This window comes from Varroa jacobsoni, unplaced genomic scaffold, assembly GCF_002532875.2.
Source record: "Varroa jacobsoni isolate VJ856 unplaced genomic scaffold, vjacob_1.0 scaffold_793, whole genome shotgun sequence".
In the NCBI taxonomy this organism is placed as follows: Eukaryota; Metazoa; Arthropoda; class Arachnida; order Mesostigmata; family Varroidae; genus Varroa; species Varroa jacobsoni.
Window position 1 is genome coordinate 260,920 of NW_019213695.1, and position 22,962 is coordinate 283,881.

At 42.6% G+C, this 22,962-nt stretch overlaps 1 protein-coding gene across 6 annotated transcripts in view; it reads left to right on the plus strand.

Annotated features, from left to right (window-relative positions):
• The window catches only part of LOC111263839 (uncharacterized), a 246,032-nt gene that overhangs the window by 70,752 nt on the left and 152,318 nt on the right, over nt 1-22,962 (plus strand). The window contains exon 1 of one of the 6 annotated variants that reach the window (XM_086969808.1): nt 1,822-2,507. The exons of 4 other annotated variants lie outside the window; for them this stretch is intronic. In XM_086969808.1, the coding sequence (XP_086825934.1) occupies nt 2,491-2,507 (17 nt within the window). In that variant the 5' untranslated portion in view covers nt 1,822-2,490. Of the gene's footprint in view, nt 1-1,821; nt 2,508-11,909; nt 12,575-22,962 lie in introns of those variants that run through there. One more of the 6 variants, XM_086969807.1, reaches the window with a different exon arrangement.

Consider the following 22,962-nt stretch of genomic DNA (forward strand, 5'->3'; position numbering starts at 1 on the left):
TCAAATAAGCGAAAAATAGAATAATTTTCCAAAAGTTTAACCAGTAAAGCCAGATCTACTTGGCAACCAACCTTACAGGTACAAAGAGTCTCGTTTTTGTCTGAGTCATCGAAGCGCTAGACCATGCGGCCGCACATGTTTGGAAACCTACTATAAAAACCAGTTCCGAATTATTATAGTACTAGATAGCCCTTCTGTTCAGCGAGGTCTAAATTATAACTCGGAATAAAAAGTTTGGTAGATTATGTAGACCAGCCCAGTCAAACAGTGAGGCTAGCTATTTTGTATCTTCAGTTAGCTTACGGACTAAATAACAAAATATAAAGCTCTACCGACATCAGTACCTAAGGCTTAAACGCTCCCTTCCTTCCACTTATCGTCTTACAAGATGCTATAAAGTCAAGCGCTGTTCTCCCTGAAGTGCATCTTTGTTTTGCTCAGAACCTTTTTGAAGGCCGATACGGGCTGGGGTAGTTTCCATGTATGCGATTTAGACAGGTTTCCTATTGGAAGCTGTCGGAAGGTAGCGTGGCGTTGTCTGTTTTCTTCACGACCAAAGGCATCAACGCAACAAACTCAATCTTCATTCTATCTTTCTATTGCGGTATTCTATCTTGCTTAAGCTTAAAATGTACGAATTGTCATAAATCATCGAACGTAACAAGTTGCTGATTCTCGTAGCTAGATATCCGCGAACGGCATTTAGGCGCGCACCGCATGAAACCCCGCAGATGTAGCGTCTGTGCTGATACCATGGCCATGGTTTGTCTTCATAAGACTTCACCGCATTAATCAGTATATCTAGTTCCCTCTCCCGTTTCCTGATGTTTCCTCTTTGTCCCGCGTTTTTCTCCTCTCTCAATTTTTCGACCATCAACACACACGAAGCACGCATGCATGAGCTGGTTTACATACCCATTTGGGTAAGGCGGCATTGGTGAGGGGGTCAGTATGGCTCACGTTCAAGTGGAACACGGGTTGTCTCAGCCTCAGAAAGAAACGTTGAAGTCCTTCTTGGTCTTGCTGGAGAAGGTGCGGGGGAAAGAGATTTTGCCGAGTGGTGACACAAATCGAACGTCAAACGGGGTGGTCTTATGAAGCGCTGGAAGAAAAAGAACTCTGCCGCCGTTGACACCCCTGCTTCTAATGGTGGTTGTGGTATAGTACCGCTGCAGCCGCGCATAACGGGGGTGGGCTTGCCGTTGTCTTCTATCTGCTGCATCTTAGTGACGCTGAACAAGATTTCGCCGTCGTACTCCGTTGGGTTTATTGCTTTACTGCACGCAAGTTGCATGGTCATGTGTGTGGTCGACACGACAGCTATAGCTGCTGTTGTCCCCTTTGACGTTATTGTTGCTGCTGATTGGTCGCGTTTGATTCTCTTCCCTCTCGTCTTCTTCTCGTTCTTCGCACCACTTTGACGTGACCGTGCGTCTATACTCATTTGCTCACCGGTCGGACTCGGTCTGAATCTGTGCGTGAACTGTACGTCTTCTGCCCACCGTCATCAGGTGTAGCACGCAGTGTAGCCGTAGTAGCAGCAGCAGCAGCAGTGGTAGTAATAGACGGCAGAACTAATGGTGATGGCCTCGTCGTATGCGCTACCAGCAGCTGCAGCTACAACAGGCCCCGACATACATAACACGCGGTCTAACTGCCACCAATCCACCGAACGCCCCCTCCATAGCCGCCACCCCTCGAACACCCCATCGTTAGCCATCGCCGTCAACATCAACAGCAGTATCAATAGCCATAGTTGCTGCAGTGAACATCACAATTTTTGGCGTAACCGCACGGGACACCAGGGTTAGCTCAGACCGGTCGGCAGCCCCGCGCCCCATGTAGTAAGGCACATAGAAGGTTGTGACAAGCGATCTAGCCAATTTTGTTTTCATTTAACATACGAACTAGAAATCCTATCCTTAGTAACGTGTCTCTCTCAGCGTTCAACAATAACGCGCCGTACATACCGGTATCATTACCATCATTATAATCATCGCAATTCCGTGCGGGACGTATTGCCATGCACGACTTCTAGAGGATAAACAAAACGTGCTAGTAGCTCATTTCAGTGCGTACAAGCTTTCGGAAATTTAGTATATTTATCGGCGAAGAATAATTGTTCGAGGCACATTTTTGGCTATAACAATCATATTTTCTACAGCTGAAAAATAGAAGGCAGTACTGAAAGCGCTCAAGTCACTTGGTGGAAACAGTGGGACCTTGTTTAATTTGCTCGGTTTATTAAACTTTTGTTTGTGTTAAATGTTTGACAAACGCCGTTAGTGCGCTCCCTCTTGCAGGCGGCCATTGTGTCAAGTGCGATCGTGCCTCCTTTCTCGTGCTGTTTGCGAACTTTCGTACTTTCGGAGTAATCCCATAAACGATTGTCAGGTTCAAGCATCGTTTGTGTCCTGCGAATTTCACCGCAGGCGATGTAGATTGGGTGGTAATCACCAATTTACATGCTTGTGACATTGAAAAATAACAATGCTTTGCTGTTGCGGGTAAGTTCACTACGTATTTGCAAAACGGAAAACAGTTAGAAATGTTGGATGGAACATGGAAACACAATGGAAACACTGAAAATATAGTTGTATCACTTTTTTCTCGTTTCTAGTTAATAGTTGATCGACGTAAACGGTTAGCAATGAACGAAACACTATAAAATTAATGATTTAGTTAGAGTTAAGTTCTATTAACTTTATATTAACTGTCCAACTGACTAGTGATGATCGCAACCATCCGTTGTATAGACGTCTTATAGGTACAGATATCATTGGCGATTTAGTTCTATTTAACTTTAGTGTTGGTAGTAAATATTACGCAGGCTGCCCTTGAATTGTTCTCTCTTCAGTCGATCATTAAGCACAAGCGTCAGATACCGAAATGGCAAATCATTGTATCTCCTCCCAGTGTCTGCCAAATCGATCGAATTCTGTCCTAATATAGTAAAGACAAATAAAAATACGCAACCAAAATATGCTGCTGGTGCTGACGTGTAGCGGTTCTGGTACATGCTTCTTCTGATGCCAGCTTGTAAACGTCGTAATAGATAGAAAAACTACTGGAAGAAATTTTCACACTGTTGTCGATGGGGCACGATATAGAACCATCGACTGTCGATTGGAAGCTGGCTTGATGATGACGGTAAGGAAGCAGACTATTTCCAGGTTTTTAGTAGCTAGCGATTAACTAACAAATACAATTAGAAGTTGCCCCGCTTGCGATCTGGGTTGGCGAACCTAGCTGAAAGTTGTCAGACGACTGGCGTAATTCCTAACGGTAAAACCGAACTAAAGCTTAAGATTTTCCAGAGCGCTCCGGGAGCTACATATGTTATATATCCTAGGAAGGTTGTTTGTCTACTTCGACTTCTGTGATTACTTTAGCATGCCCTCGCTATACGTTACGCCCTGCTTTCCTTGGCCGGCCTGTTTATGAGATATAGGCCACCACAAATATAAACGACCAAAAAAAGGTAATTGAGAACACGTTAGGACCGATAAGTCTGTGCGTTTCCTATATCAGACGGCTGTCTAATGGTCTGCCTTCTTGGATGGCAGCGGACATCTCTGTACGTGTGCGTAAATGTATACGTACTACATGTACATTTGTCCTAAGTTTAAAATTTCCTTAACGGCACCATGCTAGATGCATCGTTTGAATTTTCGTCAGCAATTTACCTGACGATCGTTTATTCATATGTATGTGTTTGTTTCTATGTAGCAGGCCCTGCAAAACGAGTCTTTTTCACGGAGATTTGTTGCAGAAATTAACCGGTAGAGTTTGTCCTTAAGGCGGTTACGCTCGTATACTTGTTGGACTGTCGTTATGGAAATCGGTGGATTCTGCACTCGTTATTTAGGTTCAGTCCAGGTCTATTGTGCGTTTACCAATGGTAGAGCGCATTAGATTCGCTCGATCGAATAGAAAGTGTTTTATGAAGATAAACCATTTTCTGTAATTGTAATCTAAGCACAGTCCTCAAGCGCCGTTGAGGACCTGATACTCGTTTTGTACCATTTGATGGCCCCGTATGAAGGCCAGCTGTTTCGTTCTCTATAAAATGAAGAGTCTCTTACACGATCCACCTAGGAGATCCGACCCCCGCTTTTCAGTAATATAGGCTTTCGTTGAAAGAACAACATCATATTTGAAGCTAGTTTGTCTAGACTTGCCTTAATGCACCTGGCGGGTAGATTCTTCGTGCTGCCAGTTCAGCGGTCTTCTTTATCATTCAACTAGCTAAATTTCAGTTCTTCTCGTATAAATATAGGGCTCTGTTTTAACGATTGATGGTTCACAGCTTTAAATGAATTCAATTATAACGGAGAAAGTTGTGCGCCGTTGAAGACCTCAAAAATTTGCCAGTCTTACAAGAAATCGACGAAGAGTTAAGCTCTAACGAGACGCTTGCTCTAAGCCTTGGCTTTCAAAGCCTTGAGCAGAATATTAAAGCGTGGAGCGATATCCCGTCGTTTCAGCGAGGCAATGTTTGCTGTTAGATTCGTCCAGTAGAGATATGACATTTAATCTCTGTCCAGCGCTTCTTATAGCGCCAAACGCGTTCGTAAGCAAAATAAAACCCATATAATTGAGACTTCAAATATAACGGATACCTGTGAAAATGAGTTCAAATCCTTGTTGGTCCATGTTGTGTCATATACATGCTATATGTTTGGAGTCTTCTTTATGCATCTGATTCTTTTGAGAAAATATCTTCAGTATTCATATATTGATTAAAAAGACGGGAAATAGAGTTTTCCTCGTAGAAGACCAAAATCTTTCTTCTTTGATCTTAGTTATAGCCTGTATTTTTGGATTTGCTTTTTGCCTTTAGATGGTAAATCTCGAAAAAATATGCAACAGAAACACTTTAAAAATCCATCAAAATTACAGTAGGTATAGGGATGTTAAGGCTTTCCGTTTAAAACGGCTTAAGCCTGTTTCAATACATGCTTCTACCACAGATATTACAAAAGCTAAATATGTCAAACTTAGTCGAGAATGCACTTCAGGCTAACTACTTATTCTAGCACAAAGAAAAGCAATCAACTATATGTTTTATGGAGTGGTCGATTTTTTCGTTTTTAGTTGGGGTGTATCTAGGCTCCTTTAGACGGCAACCTCTCATATGTTTATTATATGCATATATTTAAGCTCCAGTGTATACTAGTCATGCTTGTTGTGAAACAAACTAATATTATACCTTTTCTGGCAGATCTATAGCTGTTTTCCAATCCAGGTGACCGAAAAAGTCCGATCACTCAATTGTCGTAGTGCTTGCTTCTGCTGCTCAAGTATGCAGCTGTCACTCAATCGTTCTCGAGACCAGCTTCCCTTGTGGATAGCAGCTATTTCATCTGGGGTCGGTAGTCCTGTAGTGCCACCCCCATCCTCGTTGTAGAGTCCCGCTAAATTTTCGGGACCGTGCAGGATTGGTACCCAGAGCATATTCTAGTCCCGTATCATAATATATGGCAAATAGGGCCAAGCGGTTGGGAGAGCAGAAGGCGGGCAAAGCAGTTGAAGTGTTTTGCTCGTTTCATGAGGTCTCTCGTTCGTTGGAACGAAGATGTGGCCACTTTGCGACCACAACGATGACGACGGCAATAGCCACTGCCAGTCGTCGTCACAAACGACCACTAGCGGGGCGGTAGTGCCTTGTTTGCAGGTCTCGGGAGTTCTCGATATGTTCAGCTGGCTGGTTATTTGGGTTACGGTTAGAAACGGGCTGCTCTTTCCAGATGGTAATAGCGGCTTACAATTTGGGTGCCCAGAAGAGTTCATTCAGCATCCCGCTAGCCAGAAAGGCCTCTCTCGATCACAGCTTGAAAGCGAACGAAGCCCAGCAGAGCAGTGAGTGAGCTTGGCTTTTCCAAAATGCATGGAGTTTCCAAAAGCAGTCCGTATTTGCAACGGCACCAAGTGGTGCAAGAAGTCTCGGCTGTCTAGTAAAGTGTATATACGTATACGAGTAATCAACCATTGACAATAGAGCCATGACAACATTGCCACCGCAAAGCGATCAGCAACCATGGAACTAGACGAAAACCACGCATCGTAATAGAGCCCACCGTCTGCTCGAACTCTGTCACAGCTCTTTCGCCTTATACAGTATATTACTGTTGTGCATAGTGAGACAAGAAGTACAGCTGGTAGCGGTCCCTTCTCGTAGGTCGCCGTACGAGCCTAGGGGGCGATAAGGCATTCGATAACCAGCATCACCTCTAATTGACCAACGATGCGATTTGTCGTTGTGAACTGCCGAGATTAGCGAGACAAATCTTCTTGCTGCCGGGTCAAGCCAAGTTAAGAAGTCAGAGGAATTGTCGTCGTTGAAATGAACACGGAACGATACAGGACAGATAACAACTTGAAGTCGTCACGCAGATATGAAAAACGAGTCATAATTGAACGAGTGAGCTATGCTGGCCAAGAACTCGCAGGAGACAATTAACTTCAATCAACAGTTACTACCATGACAAGTATTATACTGCTACTAAATTTAGCAAAAGCTTGCTAACTTGTGAATATTCTTTGTGCTTAATTGGATGTTGAAGTTAATCGGTTCAGCCTAATTCAATGTACGCTTGAATGACAAGTCAGATGGCATATTATCCTGCCTATATTTTTGCCTCTAAATCATAATTATCGAGTCAGTCAATTATAGCCAACAAGAATACCCACTGTGAACGTAAGACCATAATGAAGTCCCCAATAGGTAGCTATTCATTAAGTACAATGAAGCATGAAAATTCAAAAGTAAATACGTACCAGCTCAAATTAGGTTTGATCATTTCACCAGAGATAGACGTTTCTAACATTGTAGAAATACGAAATCAACCAATGCTATTATAGAAGATTTGTATATAGATAGATAGATGTGATATAATAGATTTGTATATACATAGGGATACATATCTCATTATAGGGGAATTTACACAGTGAATGCTAGACGGTGATATGACACGCACATAATAGTATGTTCTATTACAAATATACGCCATTAATTCGAAATTAGCCATTGGTTTCTGATTTGCCACATACGATGCTAACCCATGTATGTATTGACAATTAGGTCGCATATTCCGTTACGTGGCTTCTTAGGTAATAACCTGGCTGTATTTGTGCCGATAGGCACCATCTGGCCCATCGAGTGCATCCTTCCATCCAATTCATGTAAATTAGGTTAGCCAACAAAATCGAAATAAATAATGGTATTGCAGAAGTAAGCCGTGCCATCTGTGGCGCGGTGCAGCTTGACTAATTTCGAAAAATATGTTTGCCCTTGGAAATATCGTTTAATGTTTGTTAGGTCGTCTGTCTGTTGGTTTCGCATTCCGATTTGGGTATCCTGCCTGGGTAGGTCGCATAACCTGGAGTTATCGTTGGAACGAAGCTAAACGGGACGGATTGCAATCTTTGTTCTTCTCAAGCATCAATTACTTGCTGGTTCAGACTATTTATAGTAGCTAGACATGGGAACATCCACCGGCTCTACGCCGTCAGAGTGATGCTTCCATTTCCACATGATTAGCTTGTTAGATAGCTGATTACCTTTACTTCAGTAAAATCTAGAAATCTGCTGCCGCATGCATAAATGTCCTGAGGGGTTGCCTATTACTTACTGTTTCGTTTTTGGGATATATATTATAGGGAAAATTTGGAAAAACTGATTATACTTTCTATAACCTATATTTTACAACTTGTTGCTATTAATAAGGTTGCCTAGTAGGTACAAGGTGTGCTCTGTTATCATCGATGTTGGTTCTAGGCAATACGAAGTACCAAATATGCTCTGTTTCGCTACCTCGTTGCCTAGGTTTTACCGCTGATCGGTAGAGCTCATTACGAGAACACAGCCCTTCCTGTCGTTTTTCGTGAGATGTCCTAAAGTTGACAGATCCTTTTTTTGATATCACAAGAATGAAGCATTAGTGCACAGCTAGCAAAAATCTGAGTATGGTAGTCTCGTGCATATGCTTACTGGCGATTGGACTTCATCTTCATGGATACTAAAAGTAACGACGATATTTCCCGCCACTTGCATTTAGGGACAGATCACAATGGTCCACACTTTTGTATGGATTTTATCTCCATTCATTAGTCTATAGCGTATGAACATTCGCCTGCAGAAGTTAAATCAAAATTCTACTGATTTGTATCTAGCCTTTATGTATCATAAATTTGATATTTATTAGGCACCGTTGTATATTCTGAAAATACACAGAATATTTTCCTGCGTCCTATTTGCTTAAACGCGGATATTATAATTATTTCTGAACTTTTTAGAATATCGAGTTGTTTTTGTATTCAATGAGTGTTCGATAACGAAAGAGATCAATGAAAACTCGTCTCGTTACAGAGCGCTTAACAACTGTACCCTTTACTCTGTTCAAAGCAGTCCTCCTCTAGGATTCAATTCAGAACGTTCTTAAAACAACGTTGCGATCTCTTCGTTACTTAGTTTACTTTTGCGACGTCATATCCACTTTAGCCGGCCATCAAAGCGACCCATAAGGACGAGCAGCAAAAAAACCCAAATAGCAATTATCTTTTTCTTCTGATGCTTCTGTTTCGGCAGGGGCAGCAACTGTCTGCTTTTTTGCCGAAGCTGTCAGAGTAGTAGAAGAGATGACCTCAAGAGATTGCGAAGGCGTATCAAACTGGGAAGCATTTCAACTTGTTACAGTAGCTATAACGTATCAGCAAACGGTCCAACCTTCACCGTGGACGTATCTTAAGTTCAGCACCCGGAGCGCCTAAAACGTTACGCTAGAGGCCGCTGGACGTTCTTAACTGGGGTAGCGCTTATAGAGGTAACAACAGTAGTTTTTGCAATAACTGTTTATGAAAGGCTGCAGAAGATCTGCTGAAATTCATCACAAGCGCGGTTTTTTATCCTCGACTTGCCGACGGCCGCCCCTGCTGCTGCTGCTGCTGCTGGAGACATTGGCAGTCGTGTTTCCTTTGGCGTTGTCGATCCAGCGTCTGTCTCCACTGCTGGAAAAGAGTGTTTTTTTTCTCTCGTCGTATCATTGTGTGATCGCTTGGTGGCTAAATCTAACACGAGGACTTTAAACAGTTGTATACCCATAACGTCAGCTTAACTAGGCTAATTTTTCGCAGACGGCTTTTCTCGTTATTAAAAGGGAATTCAGTCGCCTTCAGTGAGCGCAAATGTGAGCAGAAAGGTCGAGCCGTTCAAAAAACGCTTCCGGACTTCCTAACTTCACTGCAGCGTCGTCGCGGCTTTAACTAACAACATGCCGCCCCCAGAAGCATCTTCTCTAAAGTCTAAAAACAAGAAACGATCTAGAAATAGGAGCGGTATTTCGTAGAATGGTTGCGGACGCTCCAGTTTATTTGGCCTTATATATTTTTTCAGTAAGAACGACTCTGCGACAAAACTGAGAGGATGTGTGGGTTCTTCTTTAAGTCATAGATAAATCTGAGATTATACGGTAATGGCAATTTTTTTCACTTAAGAAAGATAGCGCTTTATTCGAAGTCTAGACACGAATTGATTCGCTATGTATTCTCTGTTATCGAGCCTGGTATGAAGACGCGTCCAGGCCAGTTTTTGAGACGCTATAGATTACCAAATGTGCTATTACCTATTTTACTTGCCGGTGACTGGAGAAGGTAATTATCCGTCGGTGCTATGTCTAAGAAATAGGATATGTGTAAAAGAACGTTCAACTTATGCTCTTGCACGAGGGCGTAGCGACTGTTTGGTATTGTTGTTGATGATGAAGATGATTGTGTCGTCTATCGGTTCTTCTCTATTAGACAACTTCGTTCAGTCGAAGTAACTGGGCTCTATAAAAATCACTATTGTTTTTTTAGATATATGCCAGTGTATGAAGTCGCTTTGATCCCACGAAATGCAAATGATGGGATTTTTAGGTTGTAGACTTGGCCTAACTCTGGGCTTAGGCATATTTCTCATTCCTTTCTTAACTTCGTATTGTCGCACAGACACCACCTTTTTTCACTCGTTATAATTCTATGTAGAAGTCTGTTTATGTGGCAGATAATATAAAGCAATGTTTTTGTCTCAGTTTCTGCAACATTCAGGCTTTTAATGTCTGAGCACATGACACAGATTCACACACGGGGGTTACAAGGCTGCAACCCATCTTCCAATCGGCCAGTTCACAGCTGTTGGCCTGCCGTCTTTGTGCAGAAGTGCCTTCAAGCGGTTGTTATCGAACTTGGAGGATCGACCGAGGGGGACGACATGCATCTCCCAATTCTAGGATAGCATTATTGGATTTCGCAAAGGACCTTTGAGCAATCCTCTCAATGGATAGAGCACACAGCAAAATACGACAAAAGGAGGAATAGAACAGGTGTCATAATCGCACCCCTTATTTTGACTGGAAGCATCCATCTTCGGATCCTCACTGGATAACAAAAATTACAAGGGACTTACGGAGAGCAGAGCCCACATATAACTAGTACGTGGGTCGATGTTCAGAAATCAAGGGACAACGAATACTAATTATATGGATTACAATAGGAGTGTCATTTAGCAAAGGCACCAACTCTGGAAGACTACTCGATGTAGTGACTAGAATTTATTTCCAAAATGGTACTAAAGTATTTATAAAGGTATTTTAAGTTTAAGCTTGCATTTGTTGTGTATGTTGCGGTATTTTGATTTCTCGATACGCAGTCAGGTGATATGGCGACCCTGTTGTCAATGAAACAAGCTCCCTTTTCGCCTATCCAGTAGCAAGTGGATACTACAAACGCTAGATATGGGACGAAGTTCAACTGAATCCTCCTACATCTAGCTGTCGTACCCTATATAGTTGAATTTATGTTTTTATCTATGATTTCCTCGTACTTTCGTTGGCCTTTTGTCGCAGCTAATTCCTGTATTATGTTATTAAGCACACGAACGATTGAGTAACGTTTTGCTAAACATCTGGCATAGTGCGGTTTGTCGTCTAACAACTAAAAGCGTATCTTCTATAAGATTGAACGTTCGCCGCTTGATATGACTAGCCGAAATGGCCAGTTCCAATCGTTACTAACCAATAACATATCGGCTCAGTAACGGAAATAGTGACGTTCTGCTGGACGGTAATGCCATTCGACAGAGCCTGTGTCCTCAGATCTGGCTCACTTGCTTTTGGCTCTCGGAGAATCATCGTGCGCGTCCCTCCGCTGTGTTCGTTGCTTTGTCTCTTTATACAGAAGTATCGTTTTAACAGATCAGTTTGTCACAGTCGGGGCCATTTATACGCAACGATTAGCAATATTAATAACCGTGCCCAGTCGATCGCAAAAGAGTGAACTCTTTCCGCTTCGCATAGTTTTAACTAGCGCTTCAGCTGGATCCACTGAATCACTTCTACCTCATAACAAGAAATGAAAAAAGCTCGAACATCGTTCTCGTCTCCTTTTGAAACTGGCGAGAGATCTGGCTCACAGCCGTTCAAATTGGACCGTTAGCATAATTCATTCCGGTAAAAATAGATCGACAAACTGATAAATAAATCCACCGAGTTAAGCGTTTGTACACAGTTCATTTCTTGAACTAAGGGGACCCGCCCTCGTTGATATGGCTTGATTCATGTAGGCGCAGACTTACTTCGCTCTTCATAGTCGTTCATCTGATGAGCACTGCTGCGTGATTTATTCTATTCCATTGCTATTTCTGATGCTACACTTTGAAGACAGCACTTCAGAGGAGAACGGAGTAGATGCGCTTGGTTTGCTCTGATATTACCGTAGCTGATGTCGGTGTTAGCCCCTCAAATTTACGTTTGCCAATGGTGACATTGAGCTGGTGAGGGTTTGGCACAGCGATCAGGTGTGCGTCCTGTGTCGCTCAGTCGCTTGTTCGCTGGAAATTTCTCGCTTTCGAAGGTCTTCATCATGCAGACGACAATCCGTTCGGCGAATCACCAACATCCTTTATGTGACCATTTAACGTAGTCTGTCGGACTGTACGTGATTAATTACTAGTGAATCAATCATTGGAAGAATTCAAGCTGCTCTCTGCCTTGGACGCTAACAACTCTACCGCTGCTATCTGTTTTGTCCCAGCAAATACGATAGTGCGTACCCGATTCCCTGGACTTCCGGAGTCTATGCTATTCGAGGTTGTGAAACGGATTCGATTCCCTTGCTAATCATGCGTAGGAAAGTGTCCTTCAGCAGGCCAAATACTTGTATAATATGAACACGTAAGTGGGACTATGCGTTCCGTAGACCCACATGATCAACGCTGTCAGAGTCAGCACGAAATATCGACGTTCGCCCAGGACTTCTCCTCAGGACATAACGTATCCTGAAGTCGCTCTATTTCAGGGACGTATTCCGTTGGAGAGATGATATTCTCTAATCTAAACAAACTCTTAGTGAATACGTTTGCCTCAAAACCGTGTCAGCGTTAAGCGTAGTAAGGTGGTTTGAACTTACTGAAGTGATCCGAGAAAAGTACGAACTAAAACGGCATTTGTATTCTGCTGAAGATGGTCTTCTTTCAAGTGAAGATAGGACGTATTCATTTTGTAGTATGTGACAGACTCAATAGCTCTCGAGATGAGAGGTAGGTTTGTAAGTGTGAGCATAACAACAAAATAGAACTAACCGATGAGATAGAGCTCCATCATAGAATCAAAGCTATCACGACGACTACGCTGATTATACCGTTTTAACAGTCTTCGATGTTATATCAGAAATGACTACTCTATTTTTTATATTTATATATATTACTATATTTATATATATATATATATATTCTACTCTCGATCTCCTGCTATGAACAAGTAAAACTGTCCCATTTCTGCTCTAACAGTACCACATACGCATAGGGTAACATATGGTGATAGAGTTCATAAGGAAACATTTCTATCTGCAGTAAGAACAAATGAAAAGTACTTGAGGCTTCATACAATCTATTTTTGTGAGTATTATACAATGAATGATTGTTATGTGCTTTCAGTAGCGTCTCATACTTGCACTCGATGATTCGTCATAAGGAATATTGCTACGTTAGTAATTGTTCTAATAGGTAGAACTGTTGTGTAGTCGTTTTGTATGGCAATCTGCGCGTTTACTACAAGAACACACAGACGCATATGGAGATTGGTGACATTTGTAACAACGAATCGTATCTCTTCTCTTTCTTTGTATTTTCCCTTCTTTTTTTTTCCACAAAATAAGCATATGATGCTAGTACAGACCTGCTAACAGTCTGGAGCGTGCCGTCGAACGGAACACGGCTATGCCATGTCCGTACTGTCGTATGAATATGATGGTTAAAAGTAATAGGGGAACGAAAAGGGTAATTAGTTCGAAATAGCAAATGAGGGGTCATCTAGTTGGCCAGATTGCAGCGAAGGGTATTGAGGCTTGAGGAATATTACCACTTGTTACCACCAAATAGAGAGAGAGAGAGAAAGAGAGAGAGTTCGCTAGTTTTGTCGATAGCTTTTTCATTTACCGGTTCGGCCATTTTTGACCTCTTTAAGACTTCAGTGCTGGAGAGTAGACTGACATTTTCCCAGACATACCGGATATTCCGGTATTTCCGACAATACAAGATTTCCTTGTGCCAGACGTGACTCGTTTTCCTGTCCTCCTTCGTGACGTTGTCGCCGTGCCTACAAAATCGCCAAGGCTAGCTCTCGGCATACCTGTGTCTTTACTCGACTGCGTGCTAGCGAATGAATAATTGACGATAAGAAATCACAATATCAGTGCTGACAGAATATATTTAAGGACGAATAAGTCATTGCCGTCAGCGTACGAGGACAGATTTGTTGCTGAGTTTGTGAAACACCCTGCGATGTCGCTGCTTTTATTGCTGATTAGACGATGGCGACAATAGGAAGGGGTACAAATTACTCTTACTGGCTACCCGAGAACAAGGTGCGTGCTAGCCCACAACAACGGCAACTTTTATGTCATTTCGCCATGTACATGCCGGCTAAGACAATAAAATAACCTTGAGTGTAATATACCATCAATAATACAGGTAACCACTTTATGCAGGGCCTGAGTATGACCACTAAAACGCAGATATAAGGATGCAGTGCCTTGGCGTTTCTCAGAACAAGGCGTGTCATGTTATGCAGTGCTCATTGCTGACTCGTCGTATCACTGCAACAGGAGGCGGTAATAAAATGTGGATTTTTTTAAAAAAAATTAACAAAAAATTCGAAAGAATATAGCGTCTGTCGAGGAAAGCGGGGCGGGAAAGGGAAGGAGGCAAAAGCACAAGCCTCAATGCGTTTTTGGTCCAGCTATTGCTATTGTTTTACCGTGCTATTCCATTGTCCCTTTCAACTGCTTGTTATTTTGGTAGTTATCATTTGTGCGTCATCTACGAATAATAATAATGATCATGTAATGACGATTTAATCTACAGTTTGCTCCGCGTGAAGGGCACGAGTTGTCCGCGTCTGCGGGTGAGTTTACTAACGTCAGCGACGACCATCAACAGACAGATGTGATATAATAATAATCTGATAGCAGCAATGATGGTGCCACGATCTGGGTGCAGACCACAGCTGTAGACGCACACATACACGCGCCAGACTTTCCATTTGTTTATGGCACCATTGCAAATAGGCCGCTCACTGTAACAGCGCTAGCGCTAGTGTCAACACGGAGTCTCGTGAAACGGACTCGACACGGATAGAAACCCCTATAGCAGATAAAGTAAATTCTAATACTATAATCCATCGAGTGACGTGTTAAGCAGGAGACGTCGACGGCGACAAAGACGATATTAAATTCATTCAGTTGGCTATTCGTCGTTTGCATGAGCGGCCATGATGGTGAGCGCAACTACACTGACAATAACGCCAGGTACGCCGCAGTCGTTGGAAGCGGACGCTGCGGTAGGGTTCGCAAATACCTTCCATGGCGCTCAATGGCCATTGCTATGCAGAAGCGGCAGGGAAACTACGACGGTGCCATGCTCACCAGCAGCGCGGACTAGTGACATTGGCGTTGGTGATGGTGGACATATCAGCGTCCTTCTTATCGTAGGTCTTTTATCCTGGCTATGTGAGGAGCATCGCACAAGGACACCGTCGAGTGAGCTGTTCCACTAAAACGCTTGTACATCGTCACAAAGCTCATACAGTCGCATGTGTCGCTGTGTCGATGACGTAGGAATCAAGTTCTCTTGTTACTGATCGACAGAAATCATCACCGAATCATATATTGCAGCTATTGATGTTACTCTTCCGAGTGCCGTTGATGACCATCGCCGCCACGTTGACTCTATGATAGTACAAAGCTAACGACCCTGATGGTAGTGACAATGGCGACGTTAAGCCCGAGTTTGTCATTTGCTATAATCCCCTATAATATACCATTCGTGTGAATCAACGAAACCGTGCGTATGCTACACGTGTTTGTACATACGTCGATTTGGCATTGCCTATTTGTACGATCTGTCTGTGCGTGTTTCTTATTAGTCTGTCTATACTGCAATTGTCGTTAAATGCGGCCCGTTAATAGTGCCAGGATCGTTCTAGGGTTCATCTTTTTATTGATGTTCTCGTAGTTTTCTTGTTCCTATTCTTTTTTAAGAAGGTCACGCCGTACATTTTCACATAGCTATATCTGTTCTACTCACGTTTTTCTGTTGTATTGTTCGTGTGTGCCAGCAACAGCCAGCGCCCGATTCGCTGATTACGCCACCACGGCAGAACACTGCTTCGCCGACCCGGCTGCTCCTATTTTACAGTTTACATTACCATCGGCGTCACGATCATTATGATACTCTTATGTGCATACCGCAGCCACATTACAACAATAACCAGCACTATACGATTTGTATTTGCTACAACAGCTGGCGGCCGGCGATAGCCTACGATCAAGCAGTCCAGTGAGTGGATTGATACTGGCTGGCCGGCCGGCCGTCTCTTTGACCAGCCGGCCATACCGTGACCCTAAAACGGCTCACGCAATAGCTATTTTTCCAAAAGGATGAAAGGAAATGTATTACAGGTTGAACACTCCGGTCTGATGGCACGCTTTACTTTGTCTCAGCTAACGAACTAGCTGTCAATGAATGGCACGATAGAGCCTGCGACTGCAATAAACGTCCCCTTCATATTTACGGTCATACATTCGAAACTACAAACAACTATTAAAAACGCGTCACTCTGTGTTTAGTTTCATAGGCGCCTGTTTTGTACACTTCCTTCCTGGAAATTCGTGAAGTTCACACTGGTTCGTTTCGCTCACACATGTATTGTGCATATCACAACTGCCATTTGCATCAACCAGGCGGTGCGGTGAAATGAAAAAACCTAGCTCTTTTATAAACAATAATGACTTTGACTAGCCAAAAGTTGGACAGGCAACATTGTGTAGAGAGACTGCTACTATCTGATTATGGCCAGTACCTTGATCGTCCAATCGTCATGACTAACTGGCTTTGGTTCAAAGCAATTGCTTTTACCGTAGTGGAGATTTCGGCGTAGACGCAATCCACTATCTCTAATTGCCAATCTTAACCTGCTCCCGTCTTCTAAACCGCTGGAATCCAGGTTATAAGGTTCGATTAGTGTATGGAAGCACTGTCTACGTTCGTCATACGTTTTGTCCTTCTAGCCAATCAGACTCGAAGTTTCAAAGTTGAGATGGGAAAACCATACGAGCGCTCGTCGATGTCGTACAGAGTAAACTGAACGATGGGAAGAACAAGAAAAAAAACAGAAAGGCGAAGTCGTGTCTTATACGTTTCCCCTAGCGAACTAAGTTTAGGCAAGAGGCCGTAAATTAATGCGAGCATCGCGTTCGACAGACAACTGTTTTTTTGTAAGTAGAACGCTAACTTCTATGCAGACAACAACTCAGCTTATGGAAAACGGGAAGAATTAGCGGTAGCATTAAAAAAATCTGGCTGCTGTGTGCCAGTTGAACCCTATCGTTTCTACACAAATTCAACTGGTTTTCATATACTACACTGAAGTGCTTTGAGACACATTTACTTTATCAGTTGCCATTAGCTGTTCAACCGGAGCCATATAGGCGAAACATCGTTTTCACTGAGACATTACACAGTAGTCGCGCAGTGGGGGTGTGTCAACGGGACGTTATTTAGCGAATCATCAGATGAAATAACAGGACGGATGCATTACACGTACCGTTTCTGTCGATGCCTGTTTTCTACTAGTACTCGAGTTATATTTAGAACAGAATCAAAGCCGATAAAATATGGTAATTGAAGAGAAATTTAGGGTAAAGAAGGCGCATTTCTCTTTCTACAAGTTCATACCAAAATTCCCACATGAGACAACAGTAGCTAGATGTCGAGTCGTGGCTACATTGATCGAACGGCACTGTCTAAGCACGCCTAGAATTCTGTTTGACTGCTTATACGGATGTATATGTACACGTACTCTCCTCTACCAATACAACAACAAGTATAAGTGGGCCTGTTAGGACATCAACTAGGCCTTGGTGGCGGACTACCTTTTTGGCTCTGTTGTCTATTGTTTATTGGCATCGTTTCAAAATGACCACGCTCTGTAACTGGCTGTCAGTCATAGAATGTTTATAGAATAAAGCAAAATTAACTATACCTAACACCGCTGTCTCATTTAACTCACGCAGCTCAAATAAATAGGTTAACGCCTGTTCCGGCTGGCGCCCAACTGCAATTCTTTAATTGTCCATTGACGTTACTGCCAGAAATACTTCAATGCGAAGATGGTTGGAGGATCAAGCAAAGATCAAGCACAACTGCTTTGGGTATCGCGTCTCATTTATACATAACCACTCTTTCGATATTCTTTTTTCTCACTATGACAACCACCACTGTGATTGTATTGTTGATCTTTCAATAGATGAACATTTTCGACTACTTTCGTTGGTTTTGTGAAGGTGCCGAGGTGTATGAACGCTCAATTTGGCCAACAGATTTATTTAAATCGAATGCCAACATGGGGCATGACTAACAGTGAAACGTTAATATTGTTCAGACGTTATGGAGAAACGCTGAACATTCGTTAAGATGACCCGAAAGGCTGGATCCCTGTGCACTATTGAAATGCTCTTTCTAATTGAGAGGTACGTTTTTTTGAGAGGTAGTTACCTCTTACACCTCTTAATGGCGATTTTACCCAAAGGATAGCTCGCTCCCCGAAGAAGCTTTATGGCGGTAAAGGGATTTTTGCTTTAGTTACGTACATTCTTCCATAACAGAGTTTACCTCTAAATTGATTGATCGAACAATCCTGTATTAAACGTTAATAGAACGAAGAAAAAAAAAAGTCGCGCTCGCAAAATTTGCCACGAAGGCCGGTCGAGGTTAGCAGCAATTAGTAACGTACCGTTCAGGACAGTGGGGGCATTGTTTTATACGTTAGTATAGAGCAAACTCTGCTTCGCTTCGTCGATAATGCATGTACCCGATCGGAATAGATAGGCAGGGCACAAAATTCTACAGTAATTGCATGTCTATTTGTCGGATGAGTTTATTCAAAAGGCGGAAATCTCATTTTGTCCAATAGAACTTACTGAGTTTCTTCCCGATTTAGCGAAGACCCATATTAGTTCTTCTGTTAGCGAACGACTATCTTGCTCGTTATACAGTTGACAGCATCCACCCATCTAAAAATAGATCTGAGCAGCTTAAGTACGGTCTTCTTGTGAATAGACTGATCGAACGGACTGATATACGTAAATGAAGTCAATAGTGAAGAGACAAAATATTAGCTCTTGACAATGGGTGTAGTTGTAGACACGTTGATAGTTTCAGAGTTTTTTTTTCGGCTCTATGATGGCCAAAAGCAAAATAAGCAAGCTGCTGGCATTACTGAACAGTTCATGGACATACCGCTGCGGAGAAATGAGAGCGCCAATACATAGCATTTAATAGATCTGCTTGCTTATGATAGATTCGGTTATTTATTACCAGTGTCGTATACGACACTCACGAAAGCCGATATATATACACATATTGAAACTGATCGGTACCAAACAAATCAATCTCATTGGACTGTCATATAGACACGTAGGTTCTTTGGCGGCACCCTGTTCCAGCTAACAGCTACCCTGGACACCAGGCTTGTTTGGTAAAACATAATTGGGTATATTATCGTTGTAATCATGCGCGCTACATCAGTACGTGGTCCTTAACAACGTAGGCACAACTATCCATCATGAGCTAATTAATTACACTTCTAATTAGCCTAGAAGAAGAGGTTTAAAGCGAGAGAAAAAACATTTTTAGTTGGCATCTAGATAAGGACGGAATTCAATGATTTGAGAACGGTTGATAAAGGTGGCGTTCTCTTATTCAACTATCGTTCACGTTCGACTTCTACGAGGAGTTCCTATCGGTATCGTTGATTTCGTAATCATCACTACTTGAGTTAGGTGTGTGCCCCACCCATTCACTAGTTGTGGACGTTATGGCTTTTCCCGTCGACTGATCGTCGTATTTTCTATTCAAAAATTGTCCAGCACGATAAGGGTCAGCATGACGGGCGACGCTTGAGAGTTCAGTGCACGGAGTGTTCAAACCTGGCTCGTCTGGTTACTGTTTTTCTTTGGAATGTTTGTTAATACGAATGACTAGCATAGGAGCTTTCTATTTGTCACGTTCCATATTTAGCCTCCACAAATACGCGGGCCCGGTGTGCTGTACAAATGTCATAATCAGGCATATATGTTTATGTCTTTTATCTCTAGAGAGAATATGTACGCGCTAGACTCTGATGAGCTAGCCAAGCTTAGGCTTGCGACTAGCCGACGACTAACGAATCTATCTATATTACTATTACAATATAACATAAACCGTATGGAAAGATACGTCTATTTTGTCCTCCAGCAATAATCGACGATACGGTGACGTTCATGGACAGTGGCAATAGTGTTTTTCAGTATATATCGTCATATTAATAAAGGTTGTGGTCAGAGTAGGCTACAGCGATACGGGATGGCTATCTCGTGTGTAGGAGAACGTTGCAATGGCGATGGCACATGTTAACTTTACTATCTATGTTCATTTGACGATAGAGACACTGTACCGACGTAACGTTACGTGTGGCCCTTGCATGTCGGCAACAACCATTCTCTATACGGGCAGCTTATTTAATAACAACAGCCTATATACTTGGTGTATTTGCCGGACAAATAACTGTTCAGTATTTATATCAAGTAGATTACTTGGACATCGTCATAGATATACAAGTATTCTATGAGAGAAGGACAATTAAACACTGCTTGATCGTTACGTCATATGGCAGATGAAACCAGCCTTTATGACTGGTCGTCACGCTCTGATCGTGTTGGTGTGGCCTCACGAGGAACAATTAATCACAATCTGATAACTGCAAGACGACGCATACGAATCAAACTTATACACGACGTAATTAACCGAACAAGATATATAGATATTCGAAATCAGAGTTTTGATATTTTTTAACTCAGTAGAAATCTAGATACATTGCAAGAAAACTTGCCTTCCTTGGACCTTCCGTACGTATCGTTACGGATGAGAAATCGGGCGATAAGCCATGTTTACGTCAATCCCGGGATGTGTCGTCGGCAAAATACACGTCAAGCTTGCAATGGCTAGCAAAAAGAATGTTCCGATCTTCTCATTCTGTGTCCACGCTAGATAACGACGCTGTGACAAGGGTACGATATGCTAGCGCATGGGTGGACTGATACTAGAAAGGAACAGGAAGTAGGGTCGAACGTGGAATTTTGCTAGAATTATTGATAAATATGGACATTTAATATGCTGACGATGTTTTTACGCACAAAACAGCGGCGGCTACGACCAAACCGTTTGGAAACGGCAACAAGCCATGTTCCTCGTACGAAGAAAAAAAACATTCAATAAAGAACCGATATACTAATTCATTCTAACCTGCCTTTCAATTTAATAATAATAATGATAATAGTTATAGCAGCAGCCGATTCAAATGCACAACTAAGCAACCCATTCACGCATACTGCCAGCTTGTAATGCTATCAGTAATTATAGATAAATGCTTTTAAAATCCAGAAGTCTGTTTGGTAATGATGTAATCAATTGTCGGACCGGCTCTATCCTGTTCTAAAAAAAACATTGCATAGGTACAGTAAACGCTAATCGTGAAACAATGTCCTATCTTTGAGCTCTTTCTCACTTTTGAGGAGTTATTGTCTATAGGGTAATACGTTCTAGCGCAATTTTACCATAAAAACTTTGACCAGAAAAGTGGTAAGGGCCCTGAAGTTAAACGAGATTAGACGCGTATTGCACAATCCAGGTTCGTCGTTCTGCACAGGTAACCTGTACTGCTGAAACTCATTTTTTGTGCTGCTATAATATATCTATCTTAAATAGTATATTGATTTTTACCTTACCTTACGGTCTTCACGGAAGTCATAGCGTTTCGTCAAGCGTTAAAGGATACATCGCATTGGAGTGTAGAGACCAACGCTTCCATTGAGGCGCGGATTAACTGTTCTATTGCTGATACGCTCGTCGACGAAGACAACAACAAATCTACGTTCTGCGTCTTTCGCTACATTGCCTGGACTCTCTCCGTTCTCCCGTCTTTTTTTGCTACCCGTTTTCGCTCGCCTCGGTTCTAGTCTTGTCGCTTCCCGAACCGCCTTCATCCGTACTGGCCTCACTCGTATTTGTATTACCGGCAGCACGAATGCCGCTTATCTTTTAGTTCTTATTTTTCAATTTTTCAGTGTTTCAGTAACCAGCTGAAAGTATGTCTACAGTTGTAGCGTCGGCGAGGTCTGTATTGGCTAGGAATACTCGGTTGTACCTTGCGTCGCCGCCGCCGCCGCCGCTATCGTTGTTTGAACTGGAAATTGATTTAAAAAATGCAGTACATTTCGCGAACGGACCAGCTGGCGCTGCCTGCTAGGTTGCGGGAAACAAGGACATGACAAAAGAGCTTTGCTTTCATTCTAATGCTACCACACGAACAACTTCCCGTCTCGTTGCTATTTCCCCGCCTCGTTCGCTTCACCAGCAGAAACCCCATGGATAATGCCCCTCTTCTGTGTAAAGAGAAGAGGCTTTTTATGCTTAAAAAAGCAGCAGAATTGACGCAATCGTAGGGGCAACTGTCGATAAAGGACCGGCATTTCTTTCCACTGGTGACATGATGGCGCCGTTGCTTTTGTTTCGGCCCCTGGTATCGCTCTTGCTATGCGCGACCGCTGTATAGAAATGGTCGGGGGTGGAGTAGGAACGATGAACCGATGTACACACGGTGATACGCTGCTAACGCTTAGTGAAGAACTGAGAAGTCAGGAAATGCAGAGGTTTCACGCTGGCTTTAAATGGACCCAAGTAGTTTAGGCACATCTAAAGCCAGTGGAGTGGTAGAGTATTTTGATTATCAAGACGAGATTGTGTGCCCCCAGCTGATGCAAAACAGACCAGTATTAGTATACGTGTAAGTCACTTTGCACCTATATGAGCACTAATTCTGTTACGAAAACGTATTTGGCAGAGGCATACCCCTGGACATCCTGAATCTGACACAATGCCATATCAACAAAAACGGCTAGTTCAGCAATACAAGTACTCACGGAATGCTGATGGCAACTAGACAGCGCTCGTCTCGCTCCTTCTTAGACGAACCTGTGTATTTGTATGTATTTACATTCAATATGCATGTATATAAATATGACCGCATGGAAGATCAAGGGTACCTAAATGTTTTGTAACGTAAACACACATTGATCCACCCTTCAGAATAAGAGCACAATTGTTATAGGAAAACATTTGCGTACCTCTAACGTTCTCATCGTATCTATGAGCATAGACAAATGGCTTTTGGAACTGACAAGCACCAGCTTTAGAAAAATTTGTCGTAATAAACAAATAACTGTAACTGATCCTCTGCGGCTATCAAAACTGCGTTTTTCGGGAAACCTACTCAACACGCACTTTTTGTTATTCGTAAACAGACATGTGCTTGAGTATGTACACAAACACAA